The following is a 22,638-nucleotide window of genomic DNA, read 5'->3' on the forward strand; positions in this document are numbered from 1 at the left end:
CAGGTTTCATCTGTTTTAGCCACTGTTTGGTGAGTATATTTCCTTCTCCTGAATCCTTCAGATATGAGATCATCTGTGGATTTTACCAGCCTGTGCTTGTGCTTTGCTGAAGGATAAGAAGGAAAGAGAAAAACAGAGAGACTTTAAGAGAGACAAAACTAGAGACCTTAAGTTGTAAACGTGTAGAAGAACAGCCCTACAAAGCACAGGCCCAGGAGCACAAAGGAACAGAGATCCCTGGTCAGTGATGATTGTCAGTATTTCTTGCTGATAAGTAAATCAAACAATCACAAAGAGACACAAAACACCAACAGATAGACAGAAAATTTAAAAGAGAAGCAAAAAATTTTTTTTAAAAAGTTATAAAACAAAAGTTACAAAACCAAGTTAAACAAAGAACAAAGACACTCAAAATTCTTTAAAAGAGATTTAAAGAAATTCATAAAGAGAAGAAAGTAAATAAAGAAAAACAAACAAAAAACACATGCAAAACCAATGCAAGCGGGAAGACAATGACTGCAAATTCACACACGCAGGCTCAAAACTACTAACGATTTGTAAAACTGCCAAAAGGCGACGCAATATATGAGACAAGCTAAAACAAAACCAGTACAACTAGAAACTAGAAGGACACTTAATATAAGACATTCTTTGTCAAACCAAAGGGGGAGAAGCTGCAAATGAATTTAAACACTATAAAAATGCCACAGAAAGAAAGAAAGAAAGAAAGAAAGAAACTTAAAGACAGCAGGAAAGTTTTATATTTTCTACGGGACGGTGATTGTCTTTGTCCAACAAGTAAATAAAGGTTCTAGAAAAAAAATACGTTCAAACTGTAAGGTGATTGGCTGTTACATACGCCAGGCAAATGTCCCTTTCCGCTCTCCTCCGTTGCTAAGTAACAGCTCCTATGCTCTCCGTGCTTCGCCAAGCAGAAGCTAGCTAAATGCTACGACCCAGATTATGGGAAAACCCGAAGCCACAAGTAGTGTCTGTTTGATGAGAGTGCAGATTTGAAGCAATGACTGCTATAAAAGACGGAGAGTACACGGCTACGATCTACAAACTGGTGAGAATACGCCAATTAGTTAGGGTTCTTAGCTTGTTGAGCTAACAGCTACACAGCGTGAACCAAACTCCATTCACAAATCGTTTATTTTAGTGTTTCATTCTTAATGAAGTACTTATCCAAGACGAATTATATTTTTCTGGAATTGAGATGCACTTTCCGTAAATTCGGCTTAAGTTTAAACTTATAATAAACAGAGAAAATGTAAACTGCAGTGTTTGTAGGTTTGTACCGGTGGTTAATCTTTGAAGTTCTTATCGCTCCAGTCCTTGTAGTTTACTACAAGTGATTGGATAAAGAGAGCGAGTGTTAATCAGTCTACATACTCAAGCTTTTCCCAATAAATATGTGTCTGCGTTGTAGATTAAAGATGGTCAGTATGTGGATGCCATTCACATCCTGAACGGCCAGCTCCAAAAACACACCAAGGTAAGTCTGCCAATCTTCAAGGGGGGAAAGGAGATATGCAACCCGCGATATAAGACTTAAAGAAACAGTAATCCTCTCTCTCTTCCTGTCTCTACTCAACAGTGCACACAGAGAGCTCTGAAACATTACAACTTGATTTTCTTGTTTGTTTGTTACATGGGCTTTTTTTGGTGTGGAAAGCTATTACATACATGTTTGTCCAAATACAGCAATTAATGGGGCTCATTTTCAAGACTTCATCATTGGATCCATAAGATTAATTTTATTATAGTGTCTTGTCATTGATCTGAATTGCTTCACTGTTACTGTGATGAAACTATATTACTTTGGGTAGTAAATTATTCGCTCCCTCATCTGAGTCACTCATTTTTTCCCTTCTAATTTGCTCTGCTCTCAGTACGTTTCTTTCATTATGACTGAAATAAACTGGCTACATCTTTCTTTTTAAATTAGCACATTGTAAGTGCATTTTTGCATATTGCACCTCAGTAAATCTGGCACACTTTCAGTTGTAGGGATTACTGCACTGCTGCAAGACATTGTTTTCAGCTTTGTAAAGTGTAAAGTAAAGTGTGCGTGTTAGTCCCCATGGGGAAATAGTTCCTCTGCATTTAACCCATTCACCCAGTGAAGCAGTGGGCAGCCACCAATGCAGCGCCCGGGGAGCAGTGTGTAGGGACGGTACCTTGCTCAGGGGTACCTCAGGGTAGCCGTTCAGTGGAGTCGAACCCCCGACCTTCCGATCATGGGGCCACTACTCTACCTACTGAACTATCCCTGCAGTTTTGTTCTTTCTTAATTTTTATTTATTGAGATCTTAAAAAGGAAACGGTTTTTAAAATACAGAAAAGAACATCTTAAAATGCAGCAGGAACCCTGGTGGGCTGAAGATGTCTGCATTTTGTGCTCAGACATCCTCAGGTGAGCTGTGTGTTTTTCTCTACAGATGTGCCTCAGCTGGTCACTCTCTCCTCCTTTCACCTGTGTCTCAGTCCAGGGCGGCGCTGTCTCTGCTTGGTTTCTGCTACTATCACATCCAGGACTTCACCAACGCCGCCGAGTGCTACGAGCAGCTCACGCAGCTGCACCCGGAGGTGGAGGAGTACAAAGTGTACTACGCCCAGTCCCTGTACAAAGCTGGTGCTTATCCCGAGGCCACCAAGGCTTCATTTGCACTCGACAACCCCAGCAGCCAAACCAAGGTACAACACACACACACACTGAGCCCAGCTGTGTGTGCATGCGTGTGTCATTTAAATAAATAAACGAAGAGCTGGAAGTGTTGTGGTCCAGGTGTTTCATCATTGCATCAAATTTGTCAGTTTATGAACAATTCCACTTTATTTGTACAGAATTGTTTTAACACCATCTGTTAGATGATCTCCATCACGAGGAACATTTGTTCACCAGACGTGTTCTAGCGAATGCATATGGCCCATAAATGCACAATAAATGAACAAAGGCAAACAAAAATGTTTGTAATTCAGCAACAAGGGCCACACTTTTTTATCAAAGTTACAAGAAGGCAGCCTGTGCATCAGGGTCGCCCCTCTGAACCCCCAAACCAGAAAAAGTGTCTGGTTTTACAAAAGAATCACAAAAATAACACCATCCATCAAAACCAGAAGGTGTAAAAACAGATGCAACAAGAAGCACTCAGAGCACACAAACCTGCGTCAAGGCAGCTCACTCTCTGGGTGATATTTACTCTGAAGATACATTTTGTATTCTTTGTTCTTTTAAATCTACTTTAAGAAACTTAAAGACTTTAGGAAGTTTGTAGTGCAGTAAAAACTAGATACAGGTATCATGAAAGACGTTTATTTTGATTACACTAAAGGACTCGGCAATGAATTATAGGTACAGATTTGTAAGTACCTGAAATTAATTACTTGATCTTATTGTGTAATATTACTACAGTAATATAACTCTGTGTTCCTAACAGCTCGTTCTCTTTCTCCTGACAATACTTTATTTAAAGATATATCGCATTTGGGGTCAATTTGAAAGAAACGCAGATGTGAAATGTAAAAGTGAGGTCAGAGTAGCTGTGTCATGATATTTGGATGCAAACTCTAATGTGATATTTAGAATCCCCGTACACCAGAATCACTTCCTAACTGTTACCAATACAAACAAAGGAAGTAGAATTTTAAGCATAATTCTGCACATAAAAGAGATTTGACAAGTTTGACCATGAAAATGAGGTCAGAGGTCCAAAGTAACGTGATATTTAGAATCCTCACAAATGTCTTGCTGTTGTCAGTACGAACAATGGCAATGAGAAACATGGAAGAACTTTGACTTTCGGATCAAACTTTTAACCTTGAAGAAAAGGTCAGAGGTCAGATGTGATATTATGTTTATAATGATATTAGACCAATAAATCATGAAGTTGACCTTGACAACCTCAGTGGGTGTAAGCCAAATTTTAATGGATTGTTAACATGACTCCACTTTACACCCCTACAAAGTTTTATTAGAATTTATTCAAAAGCTGTCGTGTTTACAGACGCATGCAAATGCTACCAAAAACATTACCTCCTTGGCTATTCCGTCATCGATTTTTAGCTTTCCAAAGATCTAATTCAGGGAAAATTGAGTATAATGACATCTAATTAAATCAAATTCAAAGTTTGGTCTAAAGAGATAGTTAGCATGCTCCCTCCATCTTCCTCCAGGAGATATTTGAAGCGTCAGTGATAAAGCAGGTTCTGAAAATCACCAAAGATATAAATCACAAGAGTCGACGCCCTGATTGTACCTTCAGTGGCTCTAATACGCTGTTGAAAAGGTGCAGGGTAACAACTTGTAAGTTAATCAGTGCAAATTTTCTTTAGCACCATTATAAATCATTGAATGATAATAAGTCAAGCTACGAGTGTGTGTTTGTGTGTATGAATTTAAAACAGCATCATAAACGCTGTTTTATGTGGCGTGTCTCTCTGACTTGTCCAAGACAAACTTCTGCCAAGGCAGAGAATGAAGGCTAATCTATAATCTATGCCTAATAATGTGGCATTTTATGAAAATTAATTTAGTCAGCGTGTCACTTTTAAAGCAAAAATACATCGTTTTCGCTAAACAGTCCCGAGAAGCTAAGACTGAGTCGGCTAGGAGCCATAGTCACGTAACGACAATTTAGCCATTTGCTGGGGCTGAATCTATATTTTTATTCGCACACATACTCCCAAATATATTTTACAGACACAGAAATTTCAAGTTTAAATTTGTAAATTTGCAAGAAAAAATCTCCTGATCTCCTATTTATAAAAAACTAAAACCTACAAGAAAAAAATGGAAACATTGATGATGAAAGCTGGTGACAAATTTTCATACATTTAACTGTAACTGGGTTAGATTTCTCTTATAAATTTACAAATTTACAACAAAACCTTTTGCCGTCCTGTTATGTGAATTATTTTTATTCTGATGACCCACTCTATCCTCCCTTCCTTTGCCCGTGGACGGTTTGTGACATACCTTCAGTGGCGCTATTGCGCTGTTGTAAAAATTAGACCAGAGTAAAAGTATCATCTAGAAGCTTTCTGGGGTTCAGAGGGTTAAGCTTGTTTTGTCCTTGTGATAATATCAAGAAGAAAAGTTCAGAGGTTTTGGAGAAAAGGTCCAAATGTGGGAAAAGAAGCTCATAAAAATGGTTATGGATGACAGTTTGCATTACAGATTACACTTTGTACTGGCTCTTTTTTTTGGCCCCATATTAAAATTAGCACTTGGCTGCTGTTGCCGTGTCCCTGTTTTACCTTCGGTTTATTGTCTCTCTCTGGCACAGATGGTCAAGCTGCAGGCCTGCATTAAATATTGTGAGGAAGATTATTCCGCTGCCAAGGTGAGGAGCTTTAACACGTCATCTGTTAACACACGATACCATTTCTGCTCAGTATAGCATCAGATTAATCCTTATTATGCACAGCCAGACACACCTTCATTAGCGTCACTTTCTGTTGTGTTTTTGTAGTCGCTGTTGGAGCAGCTGCCGCCGGACGACCCGGACTACGTCTACAATATGGGCTGTTTGCTTTACCAGGACGGCAAGTATGAGGAGGCCTGCAGGAAGTTCATGTCTGCCATGCAAGTGCTGGGATACGTGCCAGGTGATCAGTTAAAAACACACATTCAGTAAGCTGTTCTCTATGCACTGACCTGAAATCAAAAGACAATTTATTTACTGTCACTGGAGTGTTTCTGGAAACCCAAAAATATTCACCCGTAACAGCCAATAAGACGACGCTGTCTAACCGCTGGAAGGACGGTCCAGTAACATATCTTCATCTGCTCCATCTCTATAAAAAAGCAATGTTGACCCAAACAGCTCCTCCTGCAGAAATAATCTTGTCCTTCATTTCTTATAGTTGGTGGCGTTGGGAGAATCCACAGTCTGTGGGAGAATCCACAGTCTGTGGGAGAATATCAGCTGTCTCTGGGTTTTTTGTAATCAACTCCGCACTACTTTTTACAGTGGAAAGGGTTTATTTTTCAGGTTAACTGAAAATATTTGCAGATGAGATGAGTTTCTATTTCTGTTAAACAAAAAGAACCAGAACAAAAACTGGACATGACTTGAATTCATCATACATTTAAATAAAATTGATTAAGATAAAATGATTGTACACCTCTGGGTTTTTGTGTCATTTTTGTCTCTTATTTTCAGCGTTGTCCTACAACATCGCCCTGACTTATTACAGCCTGAAGAACCACAATCAGGCCCTCAAGTATATCGGAGAGATCATAGACCGTGGAATCAAGGAACATCCAGGTAAAAATAGCTGTGATTTTCTCCTCTTTTAGATATTTATTATTTTTAGATCATGTTTTTGTCATCAGCATGAGGGTTGTTTTTTTTCTGCGTACCAGAGCTGAGTGTCGGGATGACGACCGAAGGCATCGACATCCACAGCGTGGGAAACACGCTGGTCCTGCATCAGTCGGCCCTGATCGAAGCTTTTAACCTCAAAGCTGCAATCAATTACGAGCTGAAGAACTGTAAGAACCTCCATCTGTTTCCAACACGTCACTTAGAGAGGTAGTGAGGTGGCAGACGAGCCCGCGTAAAAAAACAGTATTGATGACAACTGTGGCTGTAAAGTGAACCACAGTCAGTATTCAGACACCAACCACACAAGAGCTGAGGAACATCACAAACCTATCCATGCTGTGGCCAATCATAGCTATCTAAATCCTCTGTGAAGACGCATGGGTGTGCTGAGAGCTGGTCTTTAGTTTGTGACTAACCTGACGTTAGCGGCTGTTTCTCACTGTTTACATTATAAAGGATGGATGTGGGTCCTGGGTCTGATAAGAAAAGCCATCGTAAAAGCTCCTTAAACCTTCCCCTCAACCACAGTAAACACTTTCCTGGTGGATTAATCGCTGGTTTTAGGTCACAGTGAGGAGAACAACAAGCCGACGTTAGCTAGCTATCACAAAGTTTTGCTCAGTCACATAGATATCAGTCCGCAGGCGGTTAAAGTTAATAATAACTGTAGTAAATAATGAATAAATGATTAAAGTCTTGAACCATCCCTCATTACTTTATATTTTGATTCAAATGAGCCAGACTTGTATTTTTTAAGTCCTCTTGAACAATAGTTCTCCAGCTTTCTGAAGGTCTTTCAAAGTTCTTATTTGGACAAGAAACAAGAAATGCAGCAAAGATAAGTGTCTGATTGCCAATAGTTTGATTTACTGCCAATGCAGTAAAAGCATAAATGGATAGAAACCATCAGTCCTGGATTGGCCTCCCCAGAGCCCGAAACTCAACATTATTGATGCAGAGAATGAAACAAAGACGAGCTTTGAATGTCCTTCAAAAGCCCCGGAGAACCCTTCCTGAACACCAAGAGAAGAAAGAAACTAAAAATAAAAAAAAATTTGATATTTACCCTGTAGCCTAAAAATATTTTTGCATAGGCCGCAATTATCAAGAAGAAGCCTGTAAAACTGTTTACGCTCGTTGTGGTTTCACATGTGTAAAACCTCACCAGTGCAGAAAAAACAGCGTCTGCGACAAGAAACAAATCCAGAAGTTTCCACTGAGGTGAGTCTGGTGGCCAGGGCTCCTTAATGTTTTAGACCTTAAGAAATTTTGTGAAAGACGCAACATGCCATGGTCATTTATTCATCAAAAAATACTCTGCAAAGCAATGAATAAATGACCATGGACACAACAACTGCACACCAGATTCTCCTATTCAGAGCATCTGTAATAACATTAACAAAGTGCAGTTTCAGTCTGTCTGTTAAGCATCAGGTACTACTTTAAGCAAGCTAAAGCAAAACGTATGCATGTGATTAAACACACTGAAAAAGCCTTTGAAGGAGCTTGTACACTTTTACATTCAATGCAAAAAGTGAGCGTTTAACTTTGTTTGCCAAAAAGGTTAGAACCGAGGGACTCGAACCTTGAACCTGTCAGTGTTGATGACCTGGGTCTTTTTCAGTCCTTTGAATTTTTAACTGATGTATGTGTTGGGACTGTGTTTTCTTACTTGACTGCAGGCTCAGTGCTTGTGTCCTAAACCAGGTCACAGCCGTAAACTTTTCCCTGTTCATAAGAGGAACAGAAACCGATAGAAAGAGATGAAAATCGGCTGCAAGAGAACTTGCAAAGCTTCCTTTAATCTTCAAAAGCAGGGTTGTCGTCCTTTCTTTCTCCACCCTCTGACACATTATCAGACCAAAGCTTTAAAGAACAGTGATCAGAGGACGACATGCAGGAAGGAAGCCCACATCAAACGGCCGGCTCTGTCAGACGGACGGAGAGTCGCGTCACCTGCTGCATGAAACGGATGGAAAGATGTGCTGAACCCAGCCTGCAGGGATGAGCTCAGAAACGTTTTTAGGGGACATCCCGAGCACGTTTTGGCTATATTGGACATTTCTTATTAACCTCATCAACACCACTGGTGGTGATTTGATCTCAGGCTTCTGCTGTCTGCGTGTTGAAGTGTGTTTCAGGAAGATATGAACCCCAAATAAGAGCCACCAGGTCACCGGAAAACCACTGTGAGAGAGGGTTAGGGTTAGTCTAAACACTCCTAGTTTCAGAAACTAGACGTTACTTGTCAGCCTTACAGGTTTTTGTTAAAAGATTTCCAGCTGGGAGTGCCAAACAGGAGAAAATCCTTTTAAAGGGGTAGGTAGAACCTAACAATAAGCCCAGAGGACCAGTGGGATACTTTTAGTCCAATAAGAAGTGATCAGAACTTTGTTTTCCAGAAAAACCTTTTGTAGAAAAACTGTAAATGCTTTGTGGCATGTGTTACAGTTTTGATTTTATTAGATATTGAGCGTTAAATGACAGGTAGGTAGGGAGAGAGAGTGAGGATGAAAATCAGCTTTGCTCATGTTTGAGGAATTGACTCAGTACATCTGAAAACAGTTCCACGGGGCGCCTGCAGATGATGATTATCGATTTTCCTTATGAGGTTTTCAAGACTCTGCGCTGTTTAAGTTTCCCAGGTTCATAAAGTTCATCTCTCAAAGAGAAATTTCTCAGAAAAAAACCTCTATGTGCACTGAAACGACCTGATTTCTTCTCTGTTGTGTTCCATGTGGATTCCTGCAGTGAAAACAGCTCAGGAGGCTCTGACAGACATGCCCCCGAGATCAGATGAGGTAAGGACATGAAACTGTTTGCACAATCACGTTTGGAGGCCCCCATGAACACAAAATCATTACTGTTAGGGTGAAGACTTCAATCGAAAGGAAGGAAACGAATGACTCTGTGTTGTTATTCAGTAGGTGTCTGAATTAAGGCTGCCTGGGCTCGCTGAGCCTGACAGCCTGTAGATAACAGAGATTAATTCAAGATTAGAATGGAGACGTAGGTGTGAAGGCTTACATGGAGGTAATGATGGTATTTTTATCATCCTAACATGACTTATTTAAAATTAATGTACAGATGGGACACTGTCCTTGGTCCAGCCTGTCACTGCCTCTGAGTCATGGCTTATGAACAACTAGTGCCCCCTAGTGGAAATCCATGCAAAGTGCACTGAGTCAGAAATACTAGGAAGTGAAGTTTTACCTAAATTTTTTACAGGCTGAAATTAATGGGACCACAGCAGCAACACTCAAATGAAATGGATCCAGAGTGTAAAAAATACACTCTTATTCTAGTCATTTATATGATTTAAAGTGTTTGTTTTTTGTGAATTAAATAATCGGTAGAACAGAACGTAAACACCATCATTTTACTGTTTATCACTATAGACAACCACTCATTGGGCGGGGGGGGGGGGGGGGGGGGGCTTTTTTCTCTAACCTGTGGCTCCTTGTCTCTTCTGTCCTCCTGACTGTGACCTGCAGCTCAGTCTCAGTGTGCCAGTTTAAAGGATGTCTCTGTTCCTAATATGACAAAGGGAGGATCAGGGTGCTCACCCTCCTTCGTCCCTCCCACGTGAGATGTGAGCAGAGGAGGTGAGGAGGAGATACGAGGAGAGAGGAGACGAGACAAACACCGTCTAACAGAATGAGCCATCCTCGACTCTGAGCATCATTTTAAATGATGTCAATTAAATATGATGTTTGACATCATCATAAACTGTTCTGTTGTAGCCACAGCAGTTTTTCATGATCTCAGGTGTAACGGTGCTCGTGACATTTTTATAGTCTCGGACACTTTTAATTAAATTCACCACGAGGAGCAAAGTGACCGTTTCCAGACCTGGTGTTTTTGCTCATACACAGAAACAGTGAAGGAGAAAAAGCTTCTTCATCTTTAGAAACTGAAACAAGAATTTAAACAGGCTGTTCAAAGAGTCCTTCTCCCTCCAGCTGTGCCTCTTTTATACACTAACAATAAAAAAGAACAAAATGAGCAACTGAAAACTCACAAACGATGAAAGTTTGTATTTCTGTTGAAGTCTGTACAACTAGTTTTATGTGGTTCATTATAAAAGCAATCAGCCCCGCTTCAATTCGAAAAAGTGCAGTTATTCTTGTACACTCAGTGCAGTATTATGTACTTCATCTCCTATATTATGTCTACTTTTACAGGAACTGGACCCAGTGACACTCCACAACCAGGCTCTGTTGAACATGGACACGAAGCCGTCGGAGGGCTTCGAGAAGCTGGCCTTCCTCCTGCAGCAGCCCTCCTTCCCCCCCGTCACCTTTGGAAACCTGCTGCTGCTCTACTGCAAACACGAGGTAAGCAGCAGTATTTTATCTGAAGGAGACCAACTACAGCAGCAAAGACTCCCACTGACCTGCTAAACGTCAGGTCAAAGATGCTTTTCTTGATTTTCTGTCATGTATCTCATGTTCCAGCGGTGGATGTTCATATTAAACATAAGCAAAGTGTCTGATAAAGTCAGTGTAGCGTATGTACAAGTACTCCCTGTGGGCCAGAAGCTCAGGCTGCTTCAAACACTCTAGTCTTGGCCCTGCGTGATGCCTGTGACGGTATATTTCCTTACTGTGATCATCACATGCAGCTGCTTTTATAACCCGGTGTTTCTGAGGGTCAGTCAGCAGGTTGTCTTAAACGGCACTAAAAACAGCTTGTGTTTCAGACAGATGATGAGCTAAGAGGCTCAGTAAAAAGTACATTTGAATAAAAGCAAAAATATGTGCATAGAAATTAGAACAATGGGATCCTGGTAATTGTTCCTGTTGCTGTAGCAAACCTGCTGAAGACTTTTATTCTGCTATAGAAACACATATGCAGACGACATAGTCATTGTAAGCCTCCTTCATGGTGAAGAGGATTCCCATGGGCCTGTTGTGGATGAGTTTGTTTCGTGGTGTGATCAGTCCTTCTTAATGATCAACACCTTGAAAACCAAGGACATGGTTATTGACTTCAGGAAGACATCCCCCCATCCTGCACTAACAGTGGTAAATGGTGCAGCCATTGAACTGGTGGACAGTTATTTGGGGGTTGTTCTTGATAAGGCTCTGTCCTTTGAGTCACATGTTGCTGCTACAGTGAAAAAGGTTCAACAAAGACTTTTTAAGGAGGTTGAGAGGTTTCAATGTTTCATCTGAAATGATTTTTTATAAAAGTTTTATTGAATCTGTTTTAACTTTCTGTATCATTGCTTGGTACGGTAATATGTCCCTGAATAATAAGACCAGACTTAACAGATCATCCTCTCTTTAATGATTTTCAACTGCTTCCATCAGGTCGTCGTTATAGAGTGCCTGCAGTGAAGACAGAGACATAGATTGTCTTTTGTACCTGCTGCTATTATCATAGTTAATAACACTAAACCATAAGTGTTGTTGCCATTGCACACTGCACTTTTTTGATGAAAAATCTAGGTTGTTTTCTCAGGCTTATATTATATTATATTATATTATATTATATTGGAGTGTGTATGTGATGTGTTGGTTGTCTGTTTGTTTGTACGGACATACTGCAAATCAATTTCCCGTTAGGGACAATAAAGTTACCAATAACCAATAACATCAATATGAAACGTGCTGTATTCAGCGCTATTTGGACTATCAGACAGGCTTTTGCTGTGATCCAGCAAACACTGTGGGAAATAATTTGTCCCACTCCACCGTGGCTTTAAAGGCTCGTAACAGCTCAGATTAGTTCAGGTAATTAGGTAACTGAAACAAGCAGTTTTAGCTCACAAAGGTTCAGAAAAAAAACATTTTAAAAAACATCCACGTGGCCAAACAACGCAGGAATCTCAGAAACACAAAGGAGCACGAGGAGGGAAACCAGGTGGAATAACCAAAAACTGAGAAGAAGAAGACACAGCTGAAATTTATCAGGGTGTGGCAGAAAATTACAGAGGCGACAGGAAGTAGCTGCTGCAGATTACCAAAATAAGACAGAAGTAAAAACAAAGATAAAGAAAAGTAGACACTGAACCATAAAAGACACAAAAATAAATCTCACAAGAAATTAATCAAGAAAACATCTTTCACAAAAGCATCTGCCACCGTGCCAGTTTAAATAAGACAGATAAAGAATTTCTGACTTTAAGCATCAATATTCAGATCTACTGCTCCAAAAACACAGTTTTACAATTCATTTCTATGTTTTTTCTTTATTTTTCCTCAGTAAATTAAAATTTTCCATACAGTTAGTTTTAATTGGCAGCCCTATAAACGCTGAACAGCTCCTCTCCCTGACAGCGCTCACGCTGACCTCATTATTCAGAGATTTATCGCCGTTCTCCATAAACACCACGACGCCTCTCTGTAGCATGTCAGCAGTTTCCACCAGTGAGCATCCACGCAGGGAGTAACACTGTTTGCAAAGGGATTTGGACTCATGTGGTGTGAGTTCCAGTGGAAAGAGCTGAAAACAAAGAGCTGCAAGTCTTTCATTAAGATGGCATTAACTTCTCTGCTGGACTTCTCACAGTACTTTGACCTGGCAGCTGATGTCCTGGCAGAAAACGCACATCTCACCTACAAGTTCCTCTCCCCGGTGAGTAACGAGCATCCTCAAGAGACCAGCCAGTTGATTTTATTCTAATTAGCACATCTGGTGTAGTGTCGTCTGCACAAATATGACTAGTAATAACAAAAACAGTCATCTGTTTCTTTTTCTTTTTCAGTACATGTACGAGTTTCTTGATGCTTTGTTGACCTGCCAGACGGCACCAGAGGAGGTACGGTACAAAACACCTGACACCTTATTAACAATAGGAAGCTATTTTTAATGATCTGTATAAAATCAACCAAATGTCCACATGATATGAAAGTTTCACGGCCGAAAAATATATTTAAGCTCTGTTTAAACTGTTCTCATTGAAATGTCGACTTCCAGCTTGGACTTGGATTCATGTGCAAGATTTTTCTGAGTCTCTTTGTAATGACTGTAAATGAAACAGATCATTTTAGTGAAGTGGTTGAAATGAGAATTAGTACCTTTACACCTGAGCTGGAAAACAAAGAGAGTGCAGACTCCAGGACGGGGAAGGAGTTTCAGTTATGTGAGGGTGTTCACAAGTGAGACGAGACTGACAGATGGACCAATGAGGACGTTGTAGCGGTCCGTTGTGGTAAAGAGGAACTCTTTATGGCTCAGTCTACGTTCCCTCACCACGAGCTCTGCGTTTTGACTGAAAGCAGCATTGAAGACACATCCGCTTCCTCTGAGGGGTTTCTCGACTCAGCCATAGATTGGATGAGGATCTCAGTCATTCAGTTGAGCTGCTGCTCCACATCGAAAGGAGTCAGTCAAGGTGATTCAGGCCTCTGAATAGGATGACTCCTGGACCCTCTCTAGGTGCTTCAGGGATATCTAACTGGGAGGAGACCCCAGAGCAGAACCAGGACACTCTAGAGAGGTTTTGTAATTTGGCTTGCTTAGGAACACTTAACCAGCCTCCTAGAAGAACTGGAGGAGATGGCTGGGAGGGGGGGGGTCTTAACACCTATGCTTAGACTGCTGCTGCCACAATCCAGACCTGGACAATCGGCAGAGAGTGTATAGAAGGATGAAATTACAAAATAATACTCGTTATTGGAGTGCTAGAAACATGAACCATAGTACGTTAACCTGCTGAGCTAACCAGTCAACACTGTGAATGAAACACAACTAATGCTGTGGATGACAGTCGGCTGGAAAAGACCAGTATGATGGTTCAGCATCAGATTTGTTTTTGTGTCTTTAGTATCCGTCATGTTTCATTACCTGCGTTCTTTTTTCAGGCTTTCAGGAAGTTTGAAGAGATGAACGGAAAACTGGCGGAACAGCTACGCAAACTATCAAAGCAGGTTGTTTACCTCACGCTGCTCTTTCTGTCTTACTGCACACAGCATTTTCACACTGCCTGTATTTTATTTTGTGGGGTTATATATCAGACATGCTTTTGTTATAGGAGTGGCGTTGTGGGTTAACTCAGAACTATAAAACGTGGTTTGGAGGCTGGTTGCAAAGGGGCTTGCAGTTGAACTTGCCGATTTCTTGCAGGACAGGATTGAATACAAATAAAATGTCTGTGTGAATCACTCATCTTCTTCAAGCTGCAGGAAACCAGGCTGACTCGAGATGAGGAACTGCTGAAGAAAGCCGTGCAGGACTTCGAACTGATGCAGGAAAAGTGAGGACACGCAAACATAAACACACTAAGCCGTGTTTTCATTTCCTCAATGGAAACAAAGCAAATTCAGTAACAGAGGATTACTTTCTGATTGGCCGCATCTCTTCACAGGTACATCGTTGTCCTCATGGCTCAGGCTAAGATCTACTGGAACCGCGAGAACTTCCAGATGGTGGAGAAGATTTTTCGCAAGTCGGTGGAGTACTGCAACGATAACGACACCTGGAAGCTGAACGTGGCTCACGTGCTCTTCATGCAGAACAAGTACAAGGAGGCTATCGGCTTCTACGAGCCCATCGTCAAGAAGCACTACGACAACGTGAGTGCTCAGGGCGGATGATTACCCGCCTGTTCAACTGTGGGCACCAAATGATGACAGTGTGACGTCAGCTGTAAAAGCTGACAGTGTGCCTTTTTGTCCAGGTGGAGCAGTGTAACATACAAGAGTGTCCCTGCAAGTGCAAACCATCGGTAAACAAAAAACAGACCAAACACCTGTTTCTCTGCCTCTGCAGTTTCTATCTGTGCATGAATCCGCTGTTTAGTGTGATGGTTTGCAGTGTTGTTTCTGATGTTGTACAACTTCAGACAGTCACATGGCTGAAGGTCTGGAGTGTTTAACAGAGCGCACTAACACTGGACAACAAAGAGGTGGTTTTTAACCTGTTCAATTCAAACTCTGGTTCGTTTTGGTTTGTGCAGGTGTGAACGCAGTAATTGCACCAGTGTTGAACAAAGAGCATTTTTTTATGGTGTGAATGTGATCCATCCTCGATCTGAGCCAAAGCCAGCTGTACGTTGTAGGTTTTAGCTAAAATATTCTCCATGCTCTGTGCGGTAGTGCAGAACCTTCTTCCTGTATTTACTTTTGTTTCTCTCACCTCAGACACACCTGGCCAATCAGTAGACTGAACATTCTCATGTGGTTTGTAGTGACACAAGAAAAGAAATCAAACCCTGAGAAAAAGCTACAAGTTTACCAACCCAGAGTAAACAGACTATAGCTGTGAAAACACCTGCAGGTTTCTTATATGTTCCAGTTCAGATTTAACCTCACATCAGTGGGATAATTTAAAGGTTCTGCTGCTGACTGAAAAGATTTCCTGTGAAATCATTGGTCAAGCCTCTGATCCATGTTGGTGTTTGCTTCTGTAGATCCTGAACGTGAGCGCAGTGGTCTTAGCCAACCTGTGCGTGTCCTACATCATGACGAGCCAAAACGAAGAGGTAACGTACAGACACGGTCACTGTCAGCCCAAAGGTGTTTCTATATAGTTTGTATCCAGAAGAACATGTTTATAACACACATGAAAGTAATGAAACTCATGCAAAGCACTGCTTTAAAAAACAGAGACACACCAGATGAGACAAAAGAAGTCAACGAAATAAATTAATTATCCTATTCCAGTTTAATATATATCAATGTAGAGAAAAAAGATGAAGCAGCATTTATATCCTGATAGAAGATTGGATTAATGTCCACTGGGATGTCCTCCTAAAGAGACAGGGAGCACAGAGGATATCTGTTCAGACTCATGCACACATATGGTTATTGTACTCATTCTCTGCGATGGCCACTGTCACTGTTGATTCTTTGTTATACAGTAAAGCCACAGCGGGCACTACTTTATCTCCACACTGACGGTGACGGAATTAACAAAAAGCCGGGCATGGAAACATGTTGAAATCCAGCAGTGCTGTTAGACTGCCTGAAAGTTCAGACAGCTAGCTCCAGCCTTTCCCCGCTGGGAGTCTGATCAGGTCCCTGTGTGATACTTTCATCCAAACTCGAGCTCCACTGTCCAGGATGGATGATTTTTTGGGGGGAGCCTTTGTTGTGTCTGAGAGTAGAAAGGAAAGGTGTGAGAGAGCAGCAAAGCCCAGAATCGAGCCTCTGCAATAACAGGACAGCATAACTTCTCTGACTGATGATCTCTGCGTGTCGTCCCGGTTTAACAGGCTGAAGAGCTGATGAGGAAGATCGAGAAAGAAGAGGAGCAGATCTCCTACGACGACCCCGACAAAAAGGTCTTTCACCTCTGCATCGTCAACCTGGTCATCGGGTGAGTCCCACACAGGAAGAGCTTTATGGGGACAGTCAGCAGCTATTTACTGTATTCTTCAGTTGTAATGAAAGGGAGTTACTATGCAATCAGAAATCAGTCCTAAGTATTTTATTTTGTATCATTTCTGATGTGAAGGTTAGAGAGGAAGAACAAAAACGTCCTGCTTTCATCAGTAAGATCATCTCTGTGAAACCTTCTTTGCACACTTGTGTTTTGTCTTTCAGGACGCTGTACTGTGCAAAGGGAAACTACGACTTTGGCATCTCCCGTGTCATCAAGAGCCTGGAGCCTTACAACAAGAAGGTCAGCCATTTTTCCACCAATTGTATCAGTCAGATACAAAAGATCACAGAGACCTTCGGGTCACCGAGGCTGACCACAACGTCGTCTCCTACTGCCCAGTTTAATGCCCCTGATGTTTGACTGGCTCCCAGTGCCTACAGCTAAGAAAAGAAAATCAAGCAGGTCACCCTGGAGATCCTCAAACTGTGAACAACACTCAGAAGATTTTGATTCCAGTACTTTTGTAATCACGATGATGATTCAACCGGGCGATCAGCTTTAGTGAGAGAAGAGGTGCCGACTGTGCTTCCACTCAGGAACACTTCAAGTCTCCCTCCGCAGTCCTGCTTCTTGGACTGCAGCTGATTGGCCATCTGTTGGGAGAGTGAGCCTCCAATCAGAGCCTGGTGTTGGTGTAAGTGGTGTAAGGGCCGGGGCTAAATGCTTAGCACCGACTGAACTGAGTAAATCAGTGCTGGATGGCATCGTTCTTACAGATGGATGAAAAAAATGAAAACTCAAATCTTGTTTCTTTAATTTGAAGATTTTTCCTTTTCCCACACAAAAACGAGCAGGGCTCGTACAGACCACACACTTCTGTGTCATTTAACACTGGAAGGACACACAGCATAACAATGCAAGCCTTTAATGGCTGTGATGGAAAAACACAGCCACAGTGAGGATGCTTGGTGGCCCAGGCCCAAACCAGCCCCACCAGCTGCAGGAGCAGCAGGAGGCACAGGAACAAACAAGCTTCATGGAGTGTTCTTTAATATGCTTAACACCCAGACAGTCTTCTTCACTTCCATGTCCACGTTCATGCTTATAGATTAGAGACTCATGCATGTAGTTTTAGATTAAGACTTAAAAAGAGAACCATGCACATGGACAGTTTTATCAAAAGCAGTCTGAACATTTCATCCTTCACGGTTTAGTTTTATTCATAAATCTGCAGTTTCTGTGCAATCTGACTCCACTTACAGCTCGTTGTACAGTCTGATGAAATCTAATCATGCTTTAGCTTAATTTAATATTAAATGCAGGTAATCCCACTTGCAGTGTTCGGACTTTGTGTCCAAGGATTAAAAAATATCTGAACAACAAATACAGTCCTGCAGGAGCACCTTCTCCAAGGCCGAGCTGCTCTTTTTGGGAACCTTTTGATCCCGTTTGGTCACAACATCAGCGGAGTCCAGCTGCAGCTGAGTCCACTAAAATCCAGCTGAGAACACACACCATCATCCTGAGCCTGTCATCCCCTCCAACAATCACCATCCAGTCGCATCCACAGTGAAAGCAGCGAGCACGACAGGAATGTGAAACCTGGCGAGATGCACGCCCATCACACAAGCTTCTCGTCTCTGGTTACTTCAGATCATTTTATACAGGAAACCGTCCTGCGTGGTTAAACTGTCACGACGACAGCTTACAATGTTCACAAAACAAATCCTGCTGGCAGGCGCTGAGGCGTTCAGTCTGGTTATATGTTGTTAATCTGTTCTGTTTGTGTGTAGCTGGGGACGGACACATGGTTCTACGCCAAGCGCTGTTTCCTGTCCCTGCTGGAGAACATGTCCAAACACATGGTCATGCTGAGGGACACCGTGGTACAGGAGTGCATTCAGTTCCTGGAGCACTGCGAGGGTGAGCAGCCGTCACAAACACGCCTGCAGAAATATCTCGAGAACACACCGGTGTGACGACACGATTAATGGGATTACTCTGTTTCTTCAGATTAAAATGTTCGTGTACGGGTCCCAGTTTTTAGTGATTGTTAACGTTTTGGTGATAGTGTAGTATCTTTAGTCTCTTCACACAGTTGGAAACCGCTGTAAGAGACACTGACCACAGCTTCAGTCCCCTTCAGCTCTGAGAAACCAACATGGTGGCAACTTAAACAGCTAATGTTGATGCTTAGAGTTATGATAAGTCCAGAAGTCAGAAACCAGTGAACACTGACGTGTGTTCGATTCAGCCACCTGCTGATATGAGCCTCTGAAGCTCATCCAAACACACTTTTTGAAGTTTTGTCCAGTGAATTATCAGGAAACCTATCAAACATTCAGGGTGTTACTGCCTGTTTCTGGTCCTCTGCGTCACAGATATTTAACTGCACATTATTCAAACTGTGATCGATCCATCACAGTCACGCTGGGACTTTAGGTTGTTTAGCTGGAGTGTAAAATTGTGTGCAGTGTTTCCATTTTAAATGTTCTTGCTGATGCCTCCTGTACTGCGGTAAAAAGTCATTTTGTACTCCGAATGCTCTGACCGACTGTTTTCTTTGCTTTCCTGCAGTTTATGGGAAGGAGGTGCCGGCCATCATCGAGCAGCCTCTGGAGGAGGTCCGCATTCACATCGGCAAGAACACCGTCACCTACGAGGCTCGGCTTCTCAAGGCCCTGTTCTACGAGGTGATTGGCTGGAACAAGTGACATCACAAAGGTGTTACCGGCTGAGTTAGGACAGTTTAATAAGTTCCACAGAAACTCGGTTTAAAGACGGTCAGCACACAGTGACGTGTTTCTGTGGAGCTTTCGTCCGGCTTCTCTGCGCTGGGACACTTCTGGCTGAAGGACGTGATCTCAGTGAGCAGATCTGATATAATCACATTGCTGCATTTATCATCACTATGAACACAACGGTTTGTAGAACAGACTTTAGTTTTATTGGTTATGTTTATTTCACTAACATAAACATACATGATGATAGTAATGTAAGTTTATCTCCATGCATTCGGTTCATGCAGATCCTCTGCAGCCGCTGCTCCCGACTCTGTTTGTCGATTAAATACGTGTGAAAAACAATACGATTTAAAGTAAATAAAGATATTTTTAGAACTTAACTCAAGGTTTTCACCAGGAAAACAACCTGGGTGGATTCTGATGTTTTTTTCAAAGTAAATGTAAATATGTGTTTTAAATAGAGATGCTCCAATCAGCGTCTTTAGCTTCATATAAACTTTAAAAATCATCGAATCGTTAAAAATCAAAGATCGTCGAGTCTCTGACCACATCACGCTGTGTCCTCTGTGTTTTTCTCACTGTGGTGTTCACACAAAGGTGACCCCACCCCCTCCAAGTCCAGCTGATCTCTTGTTCACTCATTGCAACTACAAATTTCTCCTAAAGAGGCTACATCAAAGAAAAAACACTGTTTTGTGGACACAGTGTCGCTGATACACAGGGGTTAGAGTGGGATTGGGCTGGTGGGGGGTGGGTATATTTCCTGGGTCTTTACCGTACAATATAAAGCGCCTCGAGGTGACTCTTGTTGTGATTTGGCCCTATAAATTTATATATATATAAAACTGAATTGAATTAATTTATACTTTTGTATAAAAACTCTTAGCTGTGCATTTTCACTTCTCAAAGCTGAAAACATCGGGACCAGCTCTGCCCTCGTCACCATTACAGCTCAGTGTGGGACTTCAGCACTGTAACTTTCATACAGCACTTTCTGTGGACTCCTGTAGTGATGGCTAAATGCTAAAGTATTAAGATTCCAGTCTTATTGTGAGCATGAACTCTGACACGAATGGAAGGATTGAAGGCTCAGAGTGTGCATGCAGCCGTGTGTCACCGTCTGATTGGTTGAGGTGGGAGCAGCTGGAAACAAAGCCGAGCTGCAATAAAAATGAACTCTTAATATTAAAAGCTGCCGATCAAATGTAATCACTCATTAACTGGAGGTGGGCTTTCAGGACCGCCGTGGCCCACTTTAACCCCTGGAGCCAGAAAAAATCTCGTGATGACCTCGAAAAGTCGAATTAATCCAAGTCTCATCCTCCAAAACACTCATTTACATTTTACCACGGTCCTACTTATTGGGTACGCCATCCTTTTTTACGGTTGGAGCATCACTACTTTCAAACATCTTGTTTAGGTTTGATAATAATAATGATAAAAAAAATCAGCTTTATTGTTATAGTAACAAAACATGACTGAAAATAAAGCTTTAGCTTCCACATCCCAGCTTTGCATTAGGCGTTTTCATCATGTTAACACTACGTTCTTAAAGCGACATGTGGTGTGGAGAGTCTGCCTCGTTTCGCCGATGACGAAAGTCTCTACCTGATGATCTACAGTGTTTTTTTCTCGTGAGAACGCCCCTCAGGAGAGCGGCCTCTTTGTAATGTCCTGCTCTGTCAGGTAGTAGTTCAGGTATCCTCCCAGAGCACCGACCGCCACCGCCGTCATGTGACTGGAACAGCCGTCTGGCAGATGAAAGCAAACAGAGTTTATCAGACAATAACAAAAACCTCAAATCAGATGAAGTACTTAAGGTGGTAAAGACTGTTCATGCCAGCTTCACACATAACAAGAAATTATCAGCATATGAGCTCCAGCAGCTCTGCATCCAACTGCATTTTTAATGTGACCTCCGCTGGCTTCACAACACCAGCGTTCTTCAGATTTCCTCCAAACCTACAAACGTAACAACAAGCTTCTTTAGCCACAGTGGCTGAAGATCAGCTGATGTGATTGTTACGATCTTGTCATGCTTCTGGGTCATTTGATCCAGCTCTGAGTTTATTGTGTTTTTGTGATTCCTGAGATGTTATGATTGAGTTTTCTATCATTCAGTATTGAGTTCAGTCCTTTCCATGTCACTGAGTTATTGGTCATTTCTGGTCTGTTAGGTCCCTTTTGTGCCTTTGTCGTCGTGTCTCCTGTGAGAATCTGTCTTGTCGTCTGTGTTTGTGTTTCGGTGTCTCGCTCCCTCACCCTCTGTGTATGTCTTAGTCGGGTCATTGTTTTGCGTCTCCCTTCTGTGTCCACACGTTCCCCTCCTTGTGTTTCCACAGCCACTCATGTCTGTCCATGTGTGTTCTCCCCAGCCTGTCTTGTCTCTCTCTCCCTCCATGTCTCGCCTCTGTAACTGTTTGTGTCTCATCCAGTTGTCTCTCCAGTCTGTCTTGGTCCCGTGTGCTTTCCTTCCTCCCGGCTCCTGTATCATGCTGCGTGTTTTAGTCTGTGTCTTAGTGTGTTTCCTGTTTTATTTTGACAGTCTGCCATCCTGTGTTCAGTGTGTTTGCTTCCTCCCTGTCTCGTCACGCCTAATTCGTCCCAGCTGTGTTCCCCGTGTGTTTCTGCTTTTCCTAATCACCCTCGTGTGTGGGTGTGGGTGTGTGCGCATATATGTTGTGTCAGGTTCCTCTTGTCCCTTGTCCAGTTGTCCACGTCCAGGTTCTTAGTTTCATTTTTGTGATTCATGTTTTAGTCTACCTAGTTTAGTTCTATCTCCATTCGCCATTTGCTTCTGTTTTTGTGCAGCCTATGAATAAAGCAGCTCGTTTTTTGTTAAGCCTGCATTTGGAACCGCCTCATCATCACTTCCCACATTCTGCAGCTGCAGACCGTGACAGATCCTCAGCTGAGAAAAATGTAAACGGACCTGGAAGTATCTTCTCCCTCCTCTTCACTCTCCTGTGAGGCTGCAGCTGTTCCAGCAGCTCGTCTCCAATGATCTGTGAGATGATGCTCTCTGAGGAGAACAACAGAGAATGAACTGCCCATCCATCCGTTCACAATCTCTGCCCAGAAATAAGTAATTTAATACAGATAAATACAGATAATTGATTCTTGTGTAATCCACATCAGTAATTAGGAGATTTTTTTTGTTTAAAACTAATTGCTTTCAAAATACATCAAATGGGTTAATACATCAGTACAGTGCATATAAAAAGTCTGTTCCATGGCTGATTTTATTATTTATTGTATTCAAATAGATATTTAAATCTATTTATTAT

At 41.9% G+C, this 22,638-nt stretch overlaps 2 protein-coding genes across 5 annotated transcripts in view; one reads left to right on the top strand and one right to left on the bottom strand.

Annotated features, from left to right (window-relative positions):
- Positions 1-19,731, top strand: ift70 (intraflagellar transport 70). Of its 4 annotated transcripts, none has more exons than XM_085272198.1 (20): positions 1-1,069; positions 1,433-1,498; positions 2,491-2,700; positions 5,292-5,348; positions 5,478-5,613; positions 6,171-6,275; positions 6,374-6,502; positions 9,087-9,136; positions 10,520-10,672; positions 12,852-12,917; positions 13,048-13,101; positions 14,147-14,212; positions 14,468-14,538; positions 14,650-14,857; positions 14,962-15,009; positions 15,694-15,765; positions 16,498-16,601; positions 16,829-16,907; positions 18,401-18,530; positions 19,185-19,731. In XM_085272198.1, exons 1-20 carry the CDS (start codon positions 1,022-1,024, stop codon positions 19,319-19,321), a joined length of 1,989 nt encoding a protein of 662 aa, XP_085128324.1. In that variant the 5' UTR covers positions 1-1,021; the 3' UTR covers positions 19,322-19,731. The 4 variants fall into 4 exon arrangements, with proteins under 4 accessions (XP_085128324.1, XP_085128323.1, XP_085128326.1 ...); XM_085272197.1 differs by having other exon boundaries at positions 7-1,069; positions 14,462-14,538; XM_085272200.1 differs by lacking the exon at positions 14,962-15,009 and having other exon boundaries at positions 9-1,069.
- The window catches only part of lg4h16orf89 (linkage group 4 C16orf89 homolog), a 9,806-nt gene continuing 6,699 nt past the window's right edge, over positions 19,532-22,638 (bottom strand). The window contains exons 7-8 of the mRNA XM_085272203.1: positions 22,284-22,373; positions 19,532-21,102 (exon numbers count right to left, since the gene is read on the bottom strand). Of these exons, the coding sequence (XP_085128329.1) occupies positions 20,999-21,102; positions 22,284-22,373 (194 nt within the window). The 3' untranslated portion in view covers positions 19,532-20,998. The remainder of the gene's footprint in view (positions 21,103-22,283; positions 22,374-22,638) is intronic.

The sequence above is a fragment of the Mchenga conophoros genome, linkage group LG4 (assembly GCF_057382185.1).
Source record: "Mchenga conophoros isolate Kocher_MC1m ecotype Shallow Benthic linkage group LG4, M_conophoros_male_GT1.1, whole genome shotgun sequence".
Taxonomy (NCBI): Eukaryota; Metazoa; Chordata; class Actinopteri; order Cichliformes; family Cichlidae; genus Mchenga; species Mchenga conophoros.